General features: G+C 35.6%; 1 protein-coding gene across 6 annotated transcripts in view; it reads left to right on the top strand.

Annotated features, from left to right (window-relative positions):
- Positions 1-19,291, top strand: part of RAPGEF6 (Rap guanine nucleotide exchange factor 6) — a 197,864-nt gene that overhangs the window by 16,356 nt on the left and 162,217 nt on the right. For 5 of the 6 annotated variants that reach the window (XR_001365932.2, XM_006184094.3, XM_006184095.3 and 2 more), the window contains exons 2-4: positions 5,568-5,638; positions 6,772-6,828; positions 10,914-10,997. Coding sequence is in view for 5 of the 6 variants with exons in the window: in XM_006184094.3 (XP_006184156.2) it covers positions 5,568-5,638; positions 6,772-6,828; positions 10,914-10,997 (212 nt within the window). In the remaining variant the exon portion in view is untranslated. The remainder of the gene's footprint in view (positions 1-5,567; positions 5,639-6,771; positions 6,829-10,913; positions 10,998-19,291) is intronic. The other variant, XM_032476649.1, reaches the window with a different exon arrangement.

Genomic DNA, 19,291 nt, shown 5'->3' with positions numbered 1-19,291 from the left:
GCCATCTGTTTATCTTTTTTGGAAAAACTTGTCCTTCATGTCTTCTTCCCTTTTTGTAATTGGGTTATTTGTTTCTTTGATAGTGAATTATATGAGCTGTTTATGTTTTGGGTATTAACCCCTTGTGGGTCATATCATTGCAAGTATTTTCTCCAATTCAGTAGATTGTCTTTTCATTTTTGTCAGTGATTTCCTTTGCTGTGCAGAAGCTTTTATGTCTACTTAGGTCACATTTGTTTATTTTTTATTTTGTTTCCTTTACCATAGGAGACAGATTGAAAAAAATTATTGCTGTGATTTATGTGAAAGTGTGTTATGCTTATGTTCTCTTGTAGAAGTTTTATGGCTTCAGGTCTTTCATTTAGGTCTTTAATCCATTTTGAATTTATTCTTGTATATGGCCATAGGTATGTGGGTTTATTTCTCAGCTGTGTATTCCATTTCATTGATCTAGTTGTCCTTTTTTTTTTTTTTTGAGCCAGTACCATACTGTTTTGATTACTCTAGCTTTGTAGTATAGTCCAGAGTTTGAGAGCATAATACCTCCAGCTTTGTTCTTTTTTCCTCAAGATTGCTTTGGCTATTCAGGTTCTTTTGTGGTTCCATACAAATTTTAGAATTTTTTCAAGTTCTGTGAAAAATGTCATGGGTATTTTGATAGAGATTGCATTAAATTTGTAGATTGCTTTAAGTAGCTTTGATGTTTTAATAATACTGATTATTCCTGTCCATGAGCACAGGATATCTTTCCATTTCTTTATATCATCTTCATTTTCCTTTATCAGTGTTTTATAGTTTTCATCATATGAGTCTTTACCTCCTTGGTTAAGATTATTCCTAGATATTTCATTATTTTTCATGTGATTTCAAACAGGGTTGTTTTCTTGCTTTCTCTTTCTGATAGTTTTATTATTAGTGTATAAAAAGGCAATGAATTTCTGTATATTATTTTTATTTCCTGAAACCTTACTGAATTCAAGTATTCTAATAGTTTTTTGGTGGAGACTTTAGAGTTTTTTATAAAAAGTGTCATGTCATCTGTAAAGAGTGATAGTTGTACTTCTCCCTTCCAGTTGGATGCCTTTTATTTCTTTTTCTTGTCTGATTGCTATGGTTAGGACTTCCAATACTGTGTTAAACAGAAGTGGTGAGAGTGTGCATCCTTGTCCCAGGTATCCAAGGTGCTGGAGCAGAAGTCTTGGGGGTTTGTCTGAGCCATTCTGTTTCCTCTAAATCTGTGCTCTCCTCCTTTCCAGCATCGGCACCTTCACCTCAGAGGGGAGCAGTGCTGGAGCAAGAGAGGCCAGATCAGGCACTCAGCGTGGATTGAGGTGCATGTGACAGTAGTCCCAGCATACCAGAGTTCTAGACCATTCCTGATCTGCTGCCCCTATGAATGCCAGTAATGGTTATCCTCACCCCATTCAGATGTAGTACTGGGTCTGAGCTGGCTCTGTCTGCCACAACTACAAACTCTGTTTGACAGTGGCAGCCTTTACCCTTGTGGGGAGCTGAACCATGGGGCAAGAGAGGCTGAAGCAGCACTCAGCATGGGCCAGGGTGAGCACTGGGTGGTTGCAAGAAACCAGCTAGAGTCTCTGGCAATTTCAGTTGCTGCTTCTGCCTATTTTCGGGAGCATGTTCGTGCTCTTCACTAGCAGAGTCTAGATTTCTCACAGTTCCCCTACGGTCCCACTGGTTTTCAAACCAGCCAAGGGGACTTGTCTTCCTAGTGTTATACCCCAGGGCAGGATTTTCCAATATGTGGTTCAGACCCTCATTCTTCAGGGAGGATCTCTGAGCCCATGCAGTCCTCCTCCTTTCTGTGTCCCCTCCTCGGGGCACAGGTCCTAGCATGATTGCTTCTCCTCCCATCTTACCAGACTCCATGTGGATCTTTCTTTACAGTCTTGTTTGCATAAGAGTCTTTCTGCCAGTCTCCAGTTTGTTTTCAGTGAGAATTGGTTCACACATAGATGTATTTTTGATGTGTTTGTGGGGGTGGTGAGCTCAGCATCCTCCTACTCCACAGTCTTGATCTCCTCCCCTCCATTTCTTCCACAATGTATTTTATCGCATTCAGTTTATTTTACATTTCAGATATTTTTGTTTTCACCTCTGGAATTTTTTTAATGTCCCTTTTTATATGGTTAATTTTCAAACATAAGGAACATAGCTTTAATAAGTTTTAAATGTCTTTTCTGTATTAATTCTGTTAGCTGATAATTCCTGACTTGGTTTTGATTGATTTGTTTCCTCATTATGGCTCATTTTTTCCTGCTTCTATGCATGACTGGTAATTTTTGATGGAATACCAGAGATTGTGAATTTTACCTGTTTATGAGCTGGGTATTTTTCATCTGTAAATATTCTTCTGAGACACAGTTAAATAACATGGAAATGATTTGATCCTTGTGGTCTGTTTTTTGAGCTGTGTACGTAGCACCAGAGTAGCATTTAGTGCAGCTTTAATTTTGCCCCAGTACTGAATCCAGAGCCTTCTGAGTACTCTACTAAACGCACTGTGAATTATGAGATTTTCTATTCTCCCTCGTGCCGGCAGGAACTCTTCCTGTCCTTGTGTGGGTTTGGGGTATTGTTCCCTCTAGTCCGGGAATTTTAAACCTCAGAATTGTTTACATTTTGGCCCAGAGAGTTCTTTATTCTGGGGCCTTGTCCTGTGTATCTGTTTAGCAGCATCTCTGGCTTATAGTCACTTGTTGCTGGTAGCACCCTCCCCTCCAAAAATTGTGACAACTGCATGTCTCCAGACATCACTATGTCAATCCTGGGGTAAAATCAGCCCTGGTTGAGGACTACTACTCTAATCTTCTCAGATGGTTTTTTTCCCTGGCTTTAGATATTTCTTCATGTGCATGGCATGATCAGCATTCAGCCTAAGACTCAAGTAAGACCATCTGTAGATTTTCAGAACATAGTTTCTTTCTGTGTAGTGTGTGCTTTCTCTTTCCTGCTCTGCAAACTCTGGCTACCTTCTTTTCCCCAGATGGTCAGCTCCTTCTCAACTCAAGATACTACCTGGCAGTAAAACGTGATAATCATTTGAATCACCTAGTTTGTTCCCCTTGTCTCAAATGTCATTATCTTTTTTTCCTGATGTCTTACCTTTTGAAAAATGTTTCATATATTTATTATGTTTTTTAGTTGTTTTAGGTGGAAGGTAAGTCCAATCCCACTTACTCCATCTTGTCTGAAAGCTGAAGTCTCTCAACAGTGTTTTACTTTTTGTCTTATAATGTATCCCAAAGTGTTGGCCTTAAAGCCCTCATAGTTTCTCACTTTCTAGACTATGAGTGTGTTACCAAGGACTCCAGGGTACCAGCCACCTCTTTCTCATTCTTTTGTTCATTCTGTGGATTCAGCAAGGTATGTATGTAATGGGTCAGGTGGTCTAGATGTCTTCAGTTTATGACAGAGACTGAGAGTTAAAATAGCCCTTAGGCAAAACCGTAAGTTTACATTGTCCTATGAGAATGCAACTTGTATCTTGTTCTCTTTCATAAATGAATTAGAAAAGAATGCATTCACCAGAGGCTTAATTAATCAGTTCGAGTAACAATATTATGTCTGCAACTGCTACTGTGCCCAGGGCTAAAATTTGGTTAAGCATGTGGCAATCTTTAGTCATTTTTTAGGATCCATCTGTTTTCTGCAGATGATATGTGATAAGGACTGTCAACCCTGTATACTTTCAAGTCCTTACTGGTGGCACTAGTCTTTGCTATTTTTTGCTCCTCTTGGAGCAATACTGTCTTATTTACTCTCTTGTTCTGGAGAATAGAGCAATTTCACAGGTTTCCACTTGGCTTTTCCCACTGTGACCGCTTTTACCACAAAACTCTTGGATCCTTTGTGGTGGTGGTTCTAACTGCCAGGTATTTAAATTCTAGTTATGAACTCGTTAAGAGGAAAGAGACTCTTAGGTGGGTCTGCAGGCTCAGTGAGCTCACTATGAGCCAGATTTTGCTAGGACTCTATTTACTACCTCAGTTCAGAGGGTTTTGGCTAGGATTTTGTTTCTTTGCCTTACAGAACCTCACTAGGGTCATTCTCTTAGTTCCATTCATCTGGTAGCTGGTGTGGTCTAAGAAGGCATCACTTCCATATCTGGAGCCTTGGTGCTGTTCCATGTGGCCTTTCTCTCTGTGATGCTATGTTGGACTTCCTCACAACATTGGTGTGTCTCAGGGAGTTTGAATCTTAGAAGGTAAATAGCTTCACTTCTGCCACATTCTTTGGGTCAGAAAAAATTACAGGACCAACCCAGATCCATGAGGGGGCACCTAGATTCCTGAGGTGACAGGGAGTTTTTGCTGAGGGAGTGACATGGTCCCATTGACAGTATATGGGATAAAAAATATCATTGTAGCCCTCTTAGGGAATACAGTTAGCCGTATCACTGTTTCATCTGCTGTCTTACAGAATTTTATAGACCTGTCTTAGATCTGTGGACTCTTGCTGTGGTTTCCTCTTTTAATCTATCCATCCCTTTATATACTTAAAAATCTTTTTTGCTGTTATTTTAGTAAGAATTTAGCAGAGATATGTGTGGTCTTGAATCCATCACTGGTAGCTGTAATCTTTTGAGTCAGAAATTACTGCTGTTTTTCTTACTGCCTCCTGGTTGTCTTAGTAGCATGTTGGGAAAAAAAGTTGTCTTGGGTGTCTTCTTTTTCTCTGTGTCATTTGATAATTTCTCTTGGCTAGTTATATATCAAAGAGGGAGGGTAGTGTTTTGGAGCCCTAGTTTAGACGTTATTTCTTATAAGAAAATAAAGTACATTTTATGTAGAGAATTTAAGCTTCTTTCTAATCACCATGCACCAAGATTCTGTGGTAAAATACTCTTTTCTGTAAGGAATGTGGACTGCTCCTACATTCTCCTTTTGCTATGCCACTATTCTTAGCCAAGTTTATACTGTATTAATATACTATATTAACCTGTTTTTTTTAATGCATAATTATCTGAACGAGGGCTAGAGAAAGATTCCCTACCTTTTTCAGAGAGTAAACAGTCGGATTCTCATTGGACTTCTGTTTGGTTTAGTGATAGATTAATATCACCTTGAGTTTCTTGAAAGATTTTTTTTAGAAAGTCCTATTTTAAGAGGAATCTTGACAGACTGAGTTATCTTCAGAGGAGGTCAGCTAGGATGCTTATAGATGTAGAACATACAGTTTTTGAGACTATGTTATCCAGAGAGGAGAGAAAAACTTAAAATATGATACTGTTTTAGGATACTTAGAGAAGAAAGAAAAGTTACATCTGTTTAGAAGTGAAATAGACTTTCCTGTAAAATAATGAGTTTTTGATTTCTAGCATTGAGTAGAGGTCCTCAGCCATGCTGAAGAGAGGGGTTCCTGTGTGAGTTGAGGGAACTCTTCTCTATCTTTTCAGATCTCTTGTAATTCAGAGATTTTGTGACTAGTCCATAGTTAACAGTTGTGTCATTAATGGTTGTTTGCTTAAAATCAGAACTGTTGACTGTCATTATATTTTTTAAAGTACATTTGAAAAATAATCTAAAATATTTTCTACTCTACAGGACTTAAATACTATTTATTCTTATCTTCATGGAATGGAAATATTATCAAATCTCAGGGAACATCAGCTTAGGTAAGTGTGATGCTGTGTTTAAGAGCATATGCTAAGGAGTTCCTCAAATGAGTTTTGATAGATACTTGCAGGGGCCAGATGATTTGGGGGTTTTTGTAGGCTAAGCATAGAAATTGGCATTTTCTATCCCAGTTTTTCTTGGCCATGGGACCTTGAGCAAGTCTTAACATCTAAGCTGCAGTTTTGTCTTCTTTGGGAGTAATAAGATTTCCTTTGTTATAGCATTTTGAGGATTAAATGAGAAGATCTAAAGCAAGGCACAGTGCTCAGTATGTGCTAGCCAGTGAAAACAAAACTGTATTTTTTGTAGTTCCTATCGATATTTATTATGTCAGATACTTAAGATGCACATGGCATAATATAGTGTTGTATTAAAGTGGAAGGAGCAGCACTCTTGATTTGGTATAAGCTCCCATGAACAAGACCCATAAACTTTCTGCACCTCATTTTTCTATTCTGTAAAATGAGTTTTTTCTCCTGCTACTTTATATCGTTGTGATTATAGTTGTAAAAACTCTTTTTGAGTGCTGTAAAGCACTGTTGTAAGTTTTCATAATATTTTAATTAAAATGTGTTTTTCTTCCATGACCACTTTTTCTGACTGTTCTTAAAGTTTCTAGTTATGGACCAGATTGCTAAAATATAATTGTTGGGATTTATTATTTTCTGTTTTCTGTATAATTGAGATGTTAGTAAATGTTAAATAAGCATATCAAGAGGAAGAAAACTGAAAATTAGAGCAGTAGTAATAATAAAAATATTTTTTAAATGCAAGCAAATTTGTATCTATTCAACAGATTTTTGTGTCTTTGTGTGTATGCCCCGGCCTGTAACTGTTCTTTACCATAAGGATTCATTAGTGAATCAGACACATATGTATTCTTTTATAACAAAAAAGAACATTATTTAGTGTGAATTGACAGGTTATAGAATGTATATAAGAGTGTTATACTTGTTGCCCCTTAATATTCACTGCTACTTTTGAAAATAATTACTGCATTTAGTATGTATATTTTTAAGCTCTAGGGAAAAATTTAGTGGTAGATCTGATCATTTTCTGTTGTGATTATAACAATTTTGAAATAATTTAAGATAAAATCTTTAAATTTTTTATTTTTTAAAAAATGTGTTAGATTAATGTCTGCAAGAGCACGCTATGAGAGATACAGCGGCAATCAAGTTCTTTTTTGGTAAGTATTTCTATAATTTGCTTAATAATGTTTAAATTTGGATTTTAAGCATTGAAATTCATTTGATTCTGGAATAGTTTCTGTAGAGGAGATTGAAATACAGTCATAAACTGTGAAATATACATAGAGCTCACAAAAGATGTACAGTGTAACAGGTTTCATGAATATATACACCTGTATAACTACTACCCAGTGAATATGTAGAACATTTCAGCTCTTCAGAAGGCTCTTGTCACCTCTCTTGGAAAGGTAATCTAGTTCTAATGTCTATCATCATAGATTGGTTTTACTTCTTTTTGAATTTCATATAGACAAAAATCTTTTGGTCAGGCTTTTTTCACTTCACAAATGTCTGAGAGTCTTCTATGTTTTTGTATTCATTCTTTTTCATTGCTTTATAGTATGCAGTTACATGAAAATAACATAATTTGTTTATCCTTTGCACTATTAATTGATATTTGGGTTGTTGCCAGTTTTTTCCTATCATAAATAGTAAGTTTCTGAACATTTTGTTCATGTCTTTTTGTGTCCTTTGACTAATTCCTCTTAGGAATATTCCTAGGAATGAAAGGATTGAAAATGCATGTGCTCAAATTTAGGAGATTCTAACATTAATAGAATCTAACATACGTATTTCATTTTATTATCTCATTGTGATTTAATTTTTGTTTCCATGCTTACTAATGATAATAAATGATTTTCATGTTTCTGTAGGTTATTTGGATAGCTCCTTTATGAAATCCTGATTCAAATTTTTGACCATATTTTAGTTGGGTTGTCTTATTTCTATTGTTTTGTAGAAATGTTATGAATTTGAATCCAAGTCCTATGTTGGATACATAAGTTGCAAATACTTTCTGCCACTGTGTGGCTTGCTTTTTCATTCTATTAATGGCATGTTGTGAAGAAGAGAAATTTCTGATTTTCTCAGTTTTTCCCCTTGTGAACAGTGGTTCTTGTGTTTAAAATATTTTTGCCCTCTTCAAGATTATGAGGATATTCTTCTCTGTTTTTTCTTTCAGAAGTTTTGTCAGCAGTGCTCTCTTTTATTATATAGATTCAGCTGGTATAGAGGAATGGTGTTGACTTTAATGTTTCATTATGCATTGTATTTATCATTATATCTACAGTATTTACTGGATTCGTATGGTTAATAGCTATATATGTTTATTTGTTGATTCATTCACTAATTGCCTGCTATATGTTATACTTAGCCTGTTTATAGAATGGTGGGAAATCACAGGATATATCCTTATGACCTTGTGTAGTAGGGGAGAGAAAGTTAATTAAAATTGCTACGCAAATAGAAGTGCTATCAAAGAAATACATAGATTTATAGATAATTGGAACAGAATTTAGAGTCCAGATATAAACCCTTAGGTTTATAAACAGTTTCTGGAATTTTTTAAAAAATGGCTTTGTAGCTAAGATCTGCACACAATGTGGGTATAACACAACTGAAGATTAAAAAGGAGCCACCAGTGGACAGTTTATTTTTGATGAAGGTGCTAAAGCATTTCAATGGGAAAACAGTTTTTTCAACAAATGGTGCTGGGTTAATTGTGTATTTACATGTAAAAATGTTCATTTAGATCCTTATCTTACACACACACACATAAACTAATGAACTGTCAGTTTATACCAATTAGAATAGCTGCAGTTGTGGGGATGTGAAATGGGTAAAGGGGATGGATCACCTGTATGGTGATGGATGGAAACTATATTTTTGATAGCACACTACTGGGTATACAGAAGCAGAAATATAGCATTGTACATGTGAAACTTATGTAGTATGAACCAGTGTTACCTCAGTAAAAAATAAAAGAATGCTACAGTCAAAAAGGTAGCCAATAACAAGTGTTGATGAGGATTTGATGACATTTGGAATCCTAATATATTTGTGGTACAGATGCTAAATGGTATATATATTTAGCCACATTAGGAAACAGTTTGGCAGTTTCTTAAAATTTTACCATATGAGCCAGTAATTTTACTTTTACAAATTTACCCAGGGGAAATAAAAACCTATGTGCATACAGAGACTGTACACAAATGTTCTTAGTAGCACTGTTCATACTAGCCTAAAACTGGAAAAAATATAAATGTCCTGTGAATGGATAGAGAGAATGCCCTATATCTGCATAGTGGAATACTATTTGGCAGTAAAAAGGAATAAAGTACTGGTACACATTACAGCATGGACAAACCTTAAAAAATTAGGCTAAGTGGAAGAAGCAAGATAGAAACACAACATGTTATATGATTGTATTTAAATGAACTGTCCAGGAAAAACAAATCTGTAGAGACAGAGCAGATTGTTGGGGGTAGGGATTGACTGCAAACAAGGCATAAGAGTTCTCTTTGTGTTAATAGAAATGTTCTAAAACCGGATTGTGGTGATATTTGCACAGTTCTTTTCATAAATTTCATAAAAGTCATTGAATTGTGCACTTAAAATGGGTGAATTTATGGTATGTAATTACACCTCAATGAAGCTGTTGAAAAATTAGTGTTAAAGAGTTGTATAGATTTGTATCTGGCTAATCATAAACAGAAGAATTTTTAAAAATGAATGTGGAAATTAATTAAAGAGTTTAAAGTCAGGGATTGGTGGATTATTCTTAGATCATTTGCTTACAGAGAGAAGGGAGATAGCGTGGCCCCACATTAAAAGACTTTCACTTTCCTTGTGTACTTATCAGAGGCATTGCTCTGAGAGTGGAATTCTTTGCAAGATCTGAACAGTTTCTGATTCATGAGTGGGCATAGTTCTCTTGGTAGGAGTGAGCTTTAGGGTTTTTCTTGCATTAATAGGAGAATTTGACAACTTCATGACTGCTTTAGCCTAGTGAGATTAAAAATTGGAGGCTTGTGGTAGCATCCAGTCATAGCTTTCTTCTGTGTTAATTTTGGACAAAATTTCCCTTCATTGATTTTATTCCTTCATAAATTTATAAAAGTCCTGTTTTGAAAGAATAAGAAAGTGAAATTTCTAAACAAAGAACCTTAAGTAGGAGATATGTAGCCATTTGTATCTTCTCTCAGTGAATATGGACAGCATGTGGATACAAAGAACTTTGAAGTACGCAGTAGAAAGTTGGTAATGATTTTTCCTTCTCATCATAAGCAATAGGATTTACCCAGAAAACTCACCCTTGCTTGCTCTGTAGAATGGTATGCAGGCTTAGATTTCTGGATGGAAAATGATACTATTCATTGAGAACAGAGAATACTAGAAAAAAAACCAAACTTAAAGGAAATGATAATGATGTAGATTGTGAACACATTGAGGTTGAGTTGTCTGTTACATATACAAGCTGACATGTCAGATAGATAACCAGATACACAGTTATTCAGTTCAGAGGAAACATTTGTTTTATAAATATTAGAATTATATACATATTGGAATTAATTGAATTTGTAGGCATAGTAAATTAAGATATTTAAGAGAAAGATGGAAAAGATTATATTATAAACACATCTAACAAGATTCTGGGTTTCTATTGGAGATTTAACTGAACTAAAGATGCTGGTGGACTTATGGACTTAAGTCATCTGATATTCTTTTATTGCTTAAATACATACAAAATGAAAGACTGGTTAGGCATTTTATTTATTTCTGTCAGAGTAAAATTTAAGAGAAATAAATAGATCATTATGATCCAAATTATAGTTGAAAGTGAAGACAGAACATTGATAAACTTGTGAATTCCAAACAGTGTTGTCTTTAATATATATTGAAGTTATCAGAAATAGAATTTTTTAATATTCACATGTAGTACAATATTTAAGTTAAACTTCATCAGATATGGTGATCCAGTACACAAAAATGAGGACTATGTAGTTAATGATATAAATTAATAAGGTAGAGCTAATAAACATATATTGCTGAACCCTGTGTCTTAAGATAGTGATTATATAAGATGTGAACATGATCTGTATGAAACCTTTGGAAACAGGCAGAACTTCCAAGGAGTGTTAGTTAATTTTTAATTTATCATATTATAGGATATTTTTCATGTTTTGTATTTTGTGTTGAATCTATATACATGTAAATGTGTGTATTTATTTACTCATTTAAACAGTTCAGAAACTATTGCCAGATGTTGGTATATCCTGCTTTCTGGATCTGTGCTTATGAAAGACTCCATGGTCTTGCCTCCTTGCAGGTATGTTTACATTTGCTGCTTTGTGCATTTGGTAATTACAACTATTAATTTTATTTATTTCTTATGTTAAAACTATTTTATGTAGGTTGTGTGTTTTCTCTTAGTAGGTAATACATTTTATAAATGTCTTTGCTTTTTGGTACTATTGGAAATACTTGGCAGGAATCAACTGATATTCCATATTTCTGGGGGTATAATCTTTAGCACACACCATGATACATTACTGCTATTTGATGTTTAGTTGTATGTGAGATTTGATCTCATTTATCTGATGGGTTCATTGCTATGTTTTAGAGAGGTAATATATCTTAATAGTTAAGAAATTGGTTTTTGAAAGAGTAAGGCAGATGAGGGTAGAATCCTGATTTTATCAGTTACTAGTTTTATGACTTTGGATGAATTTTAGTCTTCTTGTGTGTAAAATGAGGATAATAAGAGTACCTACTTCAGTGTCTTCATGAGGTTTTAACAAGCTACTTACGGAGAGTTCTCAGTAGCAATTACAGAGTTGACATTCCTAGATCCAAACTGCATGAGTTCACGTCAGAAGTAGTTCTACTGCTTCTGGGGCAAGTTACTTAATCCCCTTGTATTTCAGTTTCCTCATTTGTAAAATAGGGGCAATAATAGAATCCATTCCATAAGCCAGTTTTGATAAATAAATAAGCTTATGTATATAAAGCTCTTAGATCAGTGCCTGGCTGTTATAAGTAATTGTCAATTATCACCATTAAGATAATTAGGTACAAAAAGAGAATAGTGGTTGAAAAGATGGTGAGATACCATATTCTTAGAAATTTTGATCTTTTAGCAATTCTTAAGATTTTCTGCCTTCAAATTATAATTTGATGACATAACAATGTAATTTTTTAGTGACTCTTTTCCAATAATGTTGAGAAGAGGTTTTTAGGCTTTTAAAACAAGACTTCCTATTGCAGCTGAATTAATTTAGTTGCAAAATGATTAAATTTGAGTACCAAGTTCCAGTCTACTCGATAGATGGTATGGGGCACCTCAGTTTTGATGCCATTTTTAAAGCCATGTCTTGAGCCTTGAAACTTTCCATCATCAGCCTTTGGTTAAATGAAGTCTGTGCTTCATGACTACAGAATAAAACATGTTATTGGCTGTTTTTACAAATAAAGTATATAATTCTTGGTTATTTAAGCATTTTGGCTATTGTTCCTTTCTCCTGTGTTTCTGAAACTCACTTTAATGATTTGTAATGAGTTAGTAGTTTACTCATTACAGAGAGACAGAATAACCTGGGTTGATAATGGTTACGGTTATGTTTTAGGAATCTTAGTATTCTTTGGAATATCTTCTGTTTTCTGCTGTTATGAACAGTCATGAATTTGTTGTAAGGACTTTATGTAGCTACTAACCAGCCATGATAATTTACCATTAGTCTGTGATCAAGACAATGAAGTTTATCTTTAAAATAATTGAAATGAATGAAAATTTTTTTAAACATCAGTCATGGTATGCTTTAATGTAACTGTCATGAACTTCACAGCAAACATGGTTATTAAAGAAGTTTATTTGTTATTTAATGAACAATTCCAGAATATTTGTATTTTGTGTTTGAGTGATACTTGTAATAGGTTGTTGTAGGGTGGTTGTTAGGATTAGATGAGTCAATAGCAATAAACTACCTAGAATAATAGTTAACATATATTAAACATCAAATAATTTTTGGCTTCCGTTAATATTATTGTAGCATAATAGCATTAGGATATGATTATTACAATCAACAGAATATGAGTACTATGTATTATAGGAGAAGGAGCACTAATAGTGTTCCAGTTTATAAAAATAGAGCTTATTTCTGTAGATTTTAAGGTAATTATTACTCCCCATATCAGTGAGTCGAGAGAAACCACATAGTAATTTGAACAGGGACAGTTTTAAGAATTATTAACTATTTCAAGGAATTAGGTACTTAAAAGGATAAAAGAGCTAAGGGAGAATACCCAAGGAAGGAACAAACTTGAAAGAGGAACCCTCTCCCTAAAACTGAAATTCAGACCCTGTTGGAGAATAGTCCAATAGATAATGGAGAAGTTCACTTGGTTGCCCTGAACCAGAACTGTCCACAGTTGTTAGGTCAAGGCTGTCAGGAAGAGAACCTCTGACCAGGACTGATAAGCAGTAGAATTCCCCTACCTCGTGCTAGGGTGTAGCTGGGCCCTGAATCTGGAGATAGGACCTCCCTTTGCCTTAAACACACACACCCTGCAGAGCAAAGAACACTTTTCTACTGCAGTGTCCTTCTACTAGCACCCTTTACTGATAAAGCTTTAACATCTCCAGCTGAGCAAAGGAGAGTCTTGACTAAATCCAGATCCTTTATTACAAAGTATATTTTTTTAACATTTTTTATTGATTTATAATCATTTTACAATGTTGTGTCAAATTCCAGTGTTCAGCACAATTTTTCAGTTATTCATGGACATATACACACTCATTGTCACATTTTTTTCTCTGTGAGTTATCATAACATTTTATGTATATTTCCCTGTGCTATACAGTGTAGTCTATTCTACAATTTTGAAATCCCAGTCTATCCCTTCCCACCCTCCACCCCCCTGGTAACCACAAGTCTGTATTCTCTGTCTGTGACTCTATTTCTGTCCTTTATTTATGCTTTGTTTTTGTTTGTTTGTTTGTTTTTGTTTTTGTTTTTTAGATTCCACATATGAGCGATCTCATATGGTATTTTTCTTTCTCTTTCTGGCTTACTTCACTTAGAATGACGTTCTCCAGGAGCATCCATGTTGCTGCAAATGGCGTTATGTTGTCGGTTTTTATGGCTGAGTAGTATTCCATTGTATAAACTATACCACTTCTTCTTTATCCAGTCACCTGTTGATGGACATTTAGGCTGTTTCCATGTTTTGGCTATTGTAAATAGTGCTGCTATGAACGTTGGGGTGCAGGTGTCATCCTGAAGTAGATTTCCTTCTGGATACAAGCCCAGGAGTGGGATTCCTGGGTCATATGGTAAGTCTATTCCTAGTCTTTTGAAGAATCTCCACACTGTTTTCCATAGTGGCTGCACCAAACTGCATTCCCACCAGCAGTGTAGGAGGGTTCCCCTTTCTCCACAGCCTCTCCAGCATTTGTCATTTGTGGATTTTTGAATGACGGCCATTCTGACTGGTGTGAGGTGATACCTCATTGTAGTTTTGATTTGCATTTCTCTGATAATTAGTGATACTGAGCATTTTTTCATGTGCTTTTTGATCATTTGTATGTCTTCCTTGGAGAATTGCTTGTTTAGGTCTTCTGCCCATTTTTGGATTGGGTTGTTTATTTTTTTCTTATTGAGTCGTATGAGCTGCTTATATATTCTGGAGATCAAGCCTTTGTCGGTTTCACTTGCAAAAATTTTCTCCCATTCCGTAGGTTTTCTTCTTGTTTTATTTCTGGTTTCCTTTGCTGTGCAGAAGCTTGTATACAAAGTATATTTGAAACTGAGAAATAATGCATTTGGATTTGAGCAGCACTAAATAACTGGTACTCCTTTGGTTACTTGGCTTCCATATGAATGAGTTGATATCTCTAGCTTCCTTTTTTCACTACTCATTCAGTAGTTCTGCCCTCAGCTAGAATTTCAGCTGTTCTGGGTTCTTCACCTGATGGTAGACGCAAAACCTTTATTTCTGAAGGGTCTTTACTTGTCTTACCGCCTCCCCCTTTTATTGCTGTAGTTTTCCGTTAACCTTTAACAGTGGACCATGGAAGTGCTGTAAGGGGCTTAAGAGAATCCCTGGTGCATCAGATGTAGTCCTCCTGGTCGCCATTGTATGCAGCAACTCAGTTTCTTCTTGGTGATTGGGCGTAATCTCTCAGACTAGTAGGATAACCCCTTTTCTTGCCTTTTGATTCAGTGGCCAGATGGAAGTCTCTAATTCAGTGGAACTATTGTGTTTCCTGGTAGAAGCAATCTTTTGGGCACTAAGACTCAAAACCAGCAGAGCTCAAAGTTTTAGGGAGGGGGAGCAAAAATTCTGTGAATGAGTTATTAGGTTTAACAATGAGAGGAGCCACTCCTATTTCCACACCTTGAATACCAGACCGATGTGTTCTGGTTATTGGGAGAGACAGAAACCTTTGCTGCAAAATGAATTCCTTGGTCAAAAATGATACTGTCTAGAATAGAGGCCATAGATAAGGTAGTTTGTGAGCCTGTGGATAGTGGTGCTGGCAGAAGCATTAGGTACAGGAAAGGCAGGTTATTTCCAGAATGTGTCTATTCCAGTAAGAACAAGTATCTGCCTCCTCCATGATAGAAAAAGTCCAATGTAAATAATCTGCTTCCAGGTGACTCAGTGGTTCCCTTGAGGAATGGTGCCATATCAGAGATTCAGTATTGGTCTCTGCTTTTGGCAGTCTAGGTACCCAGCAGTAACATTAGCAGTTGAGCCCCTGCATATTTTCCATCTCTGCCGCCATGGGCATTTCATTCATACGCCCATTGAACAAGTGCTGGAGTGGCTGGGGAAGGAGTTTGATTGACATCTGTAGAGCATGTCATTTTGTTTACCTCTGCAATGGATGCCCTTTGGTCATTCACACGGGACACAGACTATCTTCGAAGACTGTCCCATTCCACATACCTTTTCTCAGGCTTCCTTGTCACCAGTCTTCCAATCCTGTTCCTTACAAGTCTCTGGCCATTGAACCAAACCATTAGTAACTGCCCATGAATCTGTTTAGATCAGTAATTCTGGCCACCTCTCAATCCAGATAAAATGGACAGCCAAATGTACTACTTGAAGTTCTATTCTCTAGGAGGATTTTTCCTTCACCGCCTTCCTTTAGGGTCACTTTTGAGTGGGGCTGTCTACTTTTGGGTAATACCAGCATGTTGTGCCAACTCAACTGTGAAACAGGCTCAGGTTTCTTCTTCCTTAGTCCACTTGGTCGTAAGGAACTTCCCAGGTGGGCATAGGCACAAGCACAGATTGAGGTAGAGGGGACAGTGCATACACAACTGGTGTTGAAGCAGTCTGAGCTACCTGCTCATGCAGTTTATTCTGGACCTGGGTAAACTCAGTCTCCTATACACTATATTTATTTGATAATAGATTACTACTGCTCATGCCCAACCCTTAAGGCTAGGAATGTAGTTCATGGTGGGAAGTTCAGGCTACATAGTCACCTGAGGTCCCATGGTCAGGCATTCAGCAAGGACCAGTAGCAAGCCAGAAGTTGTTTCTCAAAAGTAGAATAGTTATTTGCAGAAGAGGGCATAGGTACTTCAGAAATCCTAGAGGTTTGCACTGTAATTCTCATGTTAATGATTTGAGATTCCTTAGAGCATCTCTGTTTGACATGAACACTAAATAATCAATCCATTGTTGAATATGCTGGATCATAAAGCCCAAGTGGTACAGTGCTTATACTGCACCCTGAATTTACTGGCAGCCTTACAGGCAACTCTGAAATTGGGTCACTCAGTATGGGTTACCTCTAGGATGCCAAACAACTAATCAAGAATTGTGCCTCTCTTTTTGTGCTAGATGTTGTGAGGTGCCTTGTATTTCACCTCCTAGGGGATATTTTGTCATGCCCCAAATCATGGAACTCCCAGAAATTTAACTGAGGGGGCAGGTCTTTGAGTTTTTATGAGGTTTATCTCCCAAACCCTAGTTTTGTATACATTATAATAAAGCATCTAAAGTACAACCTCTTATCTCTTAATGAAATTTTACATGTCATTTAAACTAGTAAACATTTTACAGTTTACTATAAACAAGGGAGATAGGGAATAAATCAAATCTGAAATGTAATTGTCTTTATTTTGAAATGAATCTGAATTTTTTCCCCTAGAATTCAGTTCTTTCTAGTTGTCACAGTAAATTTTCACTGTAGCTCAAGAAAGTATAGACATCATTACATGTGATTTTTAAATAAAATTATTGCTTGTATTCATTGAAACAATCATTTATGTAACAAATAAGCATAGATTGTCATCTCCATGGTATTAGGATGAAACAAGACTGAATTACCTTGGATTTGGATGACTGCTTTTGGGCTCTTACTGTGTGATGTGGAAAGAAAACTTCTGGGGAGGAAGTTGTGGAAATGGATTCTACAGATAAGCAGGATTAGCTAGGCAGAGGAGGAGAGAATAAGCATTTCAGTCAGAATATTTCAAGCACTGAGGCATTAATTCATTTAGAACACATTTATTGAGTGCCTGCATGTGTCAGGCACTCTGCTAGTCAGTGAGGTTGGAAATGGTTATAACCTTTCACTAACATCAGAAGTAATACCCTTTTTTTAAAAGATATAATTTTAAAAATAATTTTTGACTAAGTAATAAACTTGTACTATTTGGAAGTCAAAGTAATACAAGTTATACTTTAAATATTTCCACTTTTCTTATTATCCACACTATTCAGCTCATCTGCATAAAAAGCTAACGACTTCTGTTAATGCCTTGCATATCTTTCTAATATTTTAAATACATATGTAGACAAAAACAAATACTTATTTTTCCTATTTCTGACCCAAATAGGAACTTTTTTCTGTGACTTAAATGGGAAAAGTGCAGGTAACCTATATGTACATGTTAACAAGTTAATAATAAATTGAACATTTGACTAATCGCTGCTCAGATCAAGAAATTGACACTTGCCAGCACACTGGAAGCAGCCTGCTTGTCTTTTCTCATATCAACTCTCTTTCCCCTAGAGATCACATTTTCCTAAATTTTAATCAGTTTAGCCTGAGGATATGCACAACTGAATGCTGTAGTTTGGTTTTTTACTTTTGAACTTAATATGAATGTAATCTTACAGTATTCTTTTATATATGTTTTCTATGGCTCAATGTTATGTTTATGAGGTGTGTCTATGTTGTTGCATATAGTTAGTTTGTTCTCATTAATGAGTATTTATTTCGTTGTTTGCATAGTTGAGGGCTATTATAAGTAAATCGGCTGTGAACATCTTTGTACATTAGATGCACTTGTTAACATTTCTGTAGGTGTACCTAGCAGAATATTGTTAGTTTACAGCATGTGCCTATTTTCAGCTTTAATTGTTCATTGCAAGTTGTATTCCAAAGCAATGTATGAGAATTCCTATTGTTCCATATTCTTACCACCACTTAGTATTGTCATTTTCTTTTTGACTGCTTGATTTCATTTATTCTACTGAGTATATGTATATCTCACTATAATTTTGATTTGCAAATTACTGATTGCTGATTAATGAGTACATTTTCATTTGAATAACCTTTTTTGTAAAGTGCTTCTTCAGTCTGTTCCTTATTTTTTTTTTAATGCATTGTGTTTCTGTTAATGAGATGTGGCCATTCTTTGTGTATTCTGAATAAGAATTCTTGCTTGGTTATTTTTGTCGCGAGTATCTTTTCCCCCACTCTGCCTTGTATTATTTATTCTCTTAGTAGTATCTTTGGATGAACACAAGTTCTTAACTGTAATGTAGAGTAATTCAGTCTTTTCCTTTTGTTGTTTTTGTTCCTTTGCTTAAGAAATATTTCTGTATTTTCCCTTATTACTTTCTAGAAATTGTCTTGTTTTCCTTTCAATTGACTTTTGAGTATGCTGTAGTATAGTGTGATTTTCCATATAGATTGCTTTATGTTCTCCCGTTTTCATTCAGTTCTTTAATTCAGTGCCACCTTTTGCATAAATCAGTTACCCACAGATATGTGTGCCTGTTTCTGGGCTCCAAATCTATTCCATTAGATTTTGTCTGTGCTTGAGTAAATATGACATTGTTGTAATTACTGTAGCTTTATAATGTGTCTTGAAGTTTTATAAACTATGTGTGAGAAACTGCTGATCTGTGTTCCAGTAGTTGTTCCATTTTAAACTCCCACCAGCAATGGGTAAGAGTTCTGTTCCAGTTTCTACGTAATCACCAACATGTGGTGTCATCAGTCTTAGCTTAGCTGCTCTAGTCACTGTGAAGTGGTTTTAATTTTCATTTTCCTGCTGATTAATGATATTGAGCACTTTTCCTTGTGCTTTTTGGCCATTGCTTCCTCTGTACTCTTTTGTGAAGTCTCTAAGTTTTGTGTGTGTGTGTATGCACCTGTTTGAAGGTTGAGTTGTTTGTGTTTATTGTAAGAATGATGCAGGTTGACAGGTATTGGACCACATTTTATCTCATTATTTGGTTTGCATTTTCACTTTCTCAATTATGTCTTTTTTAACAACTTTATTAAGGTGTAATTGACAAACTAAACTGCACGTATTTGTATTATACAGTTTAATAAGTTTGGCATATGTATACACCCATAAAAGTACCAGT

The sequence above is a fragment of the Camelus ferus genome, chromosome 3 (genome assembly GCF_009834535.1).
Source record: "Camelus ferus isolate YT-003-E chromosome 3, BCGSAC_Cfer_1.0, whole genome shotgun sequence".
In the NCBI taxonomy this organism is placed as follows: Eukaryota; Metazoa; Chordata; class Mammalia; order Artiodactyla; family Camelidae; genus Camelus; species Camelus ferus.
The sequence above is the reverse complement of the archived record's forward strand: the minus strand, read 5'-3'. Positions and strand labels throughout refer to the sequence as shown.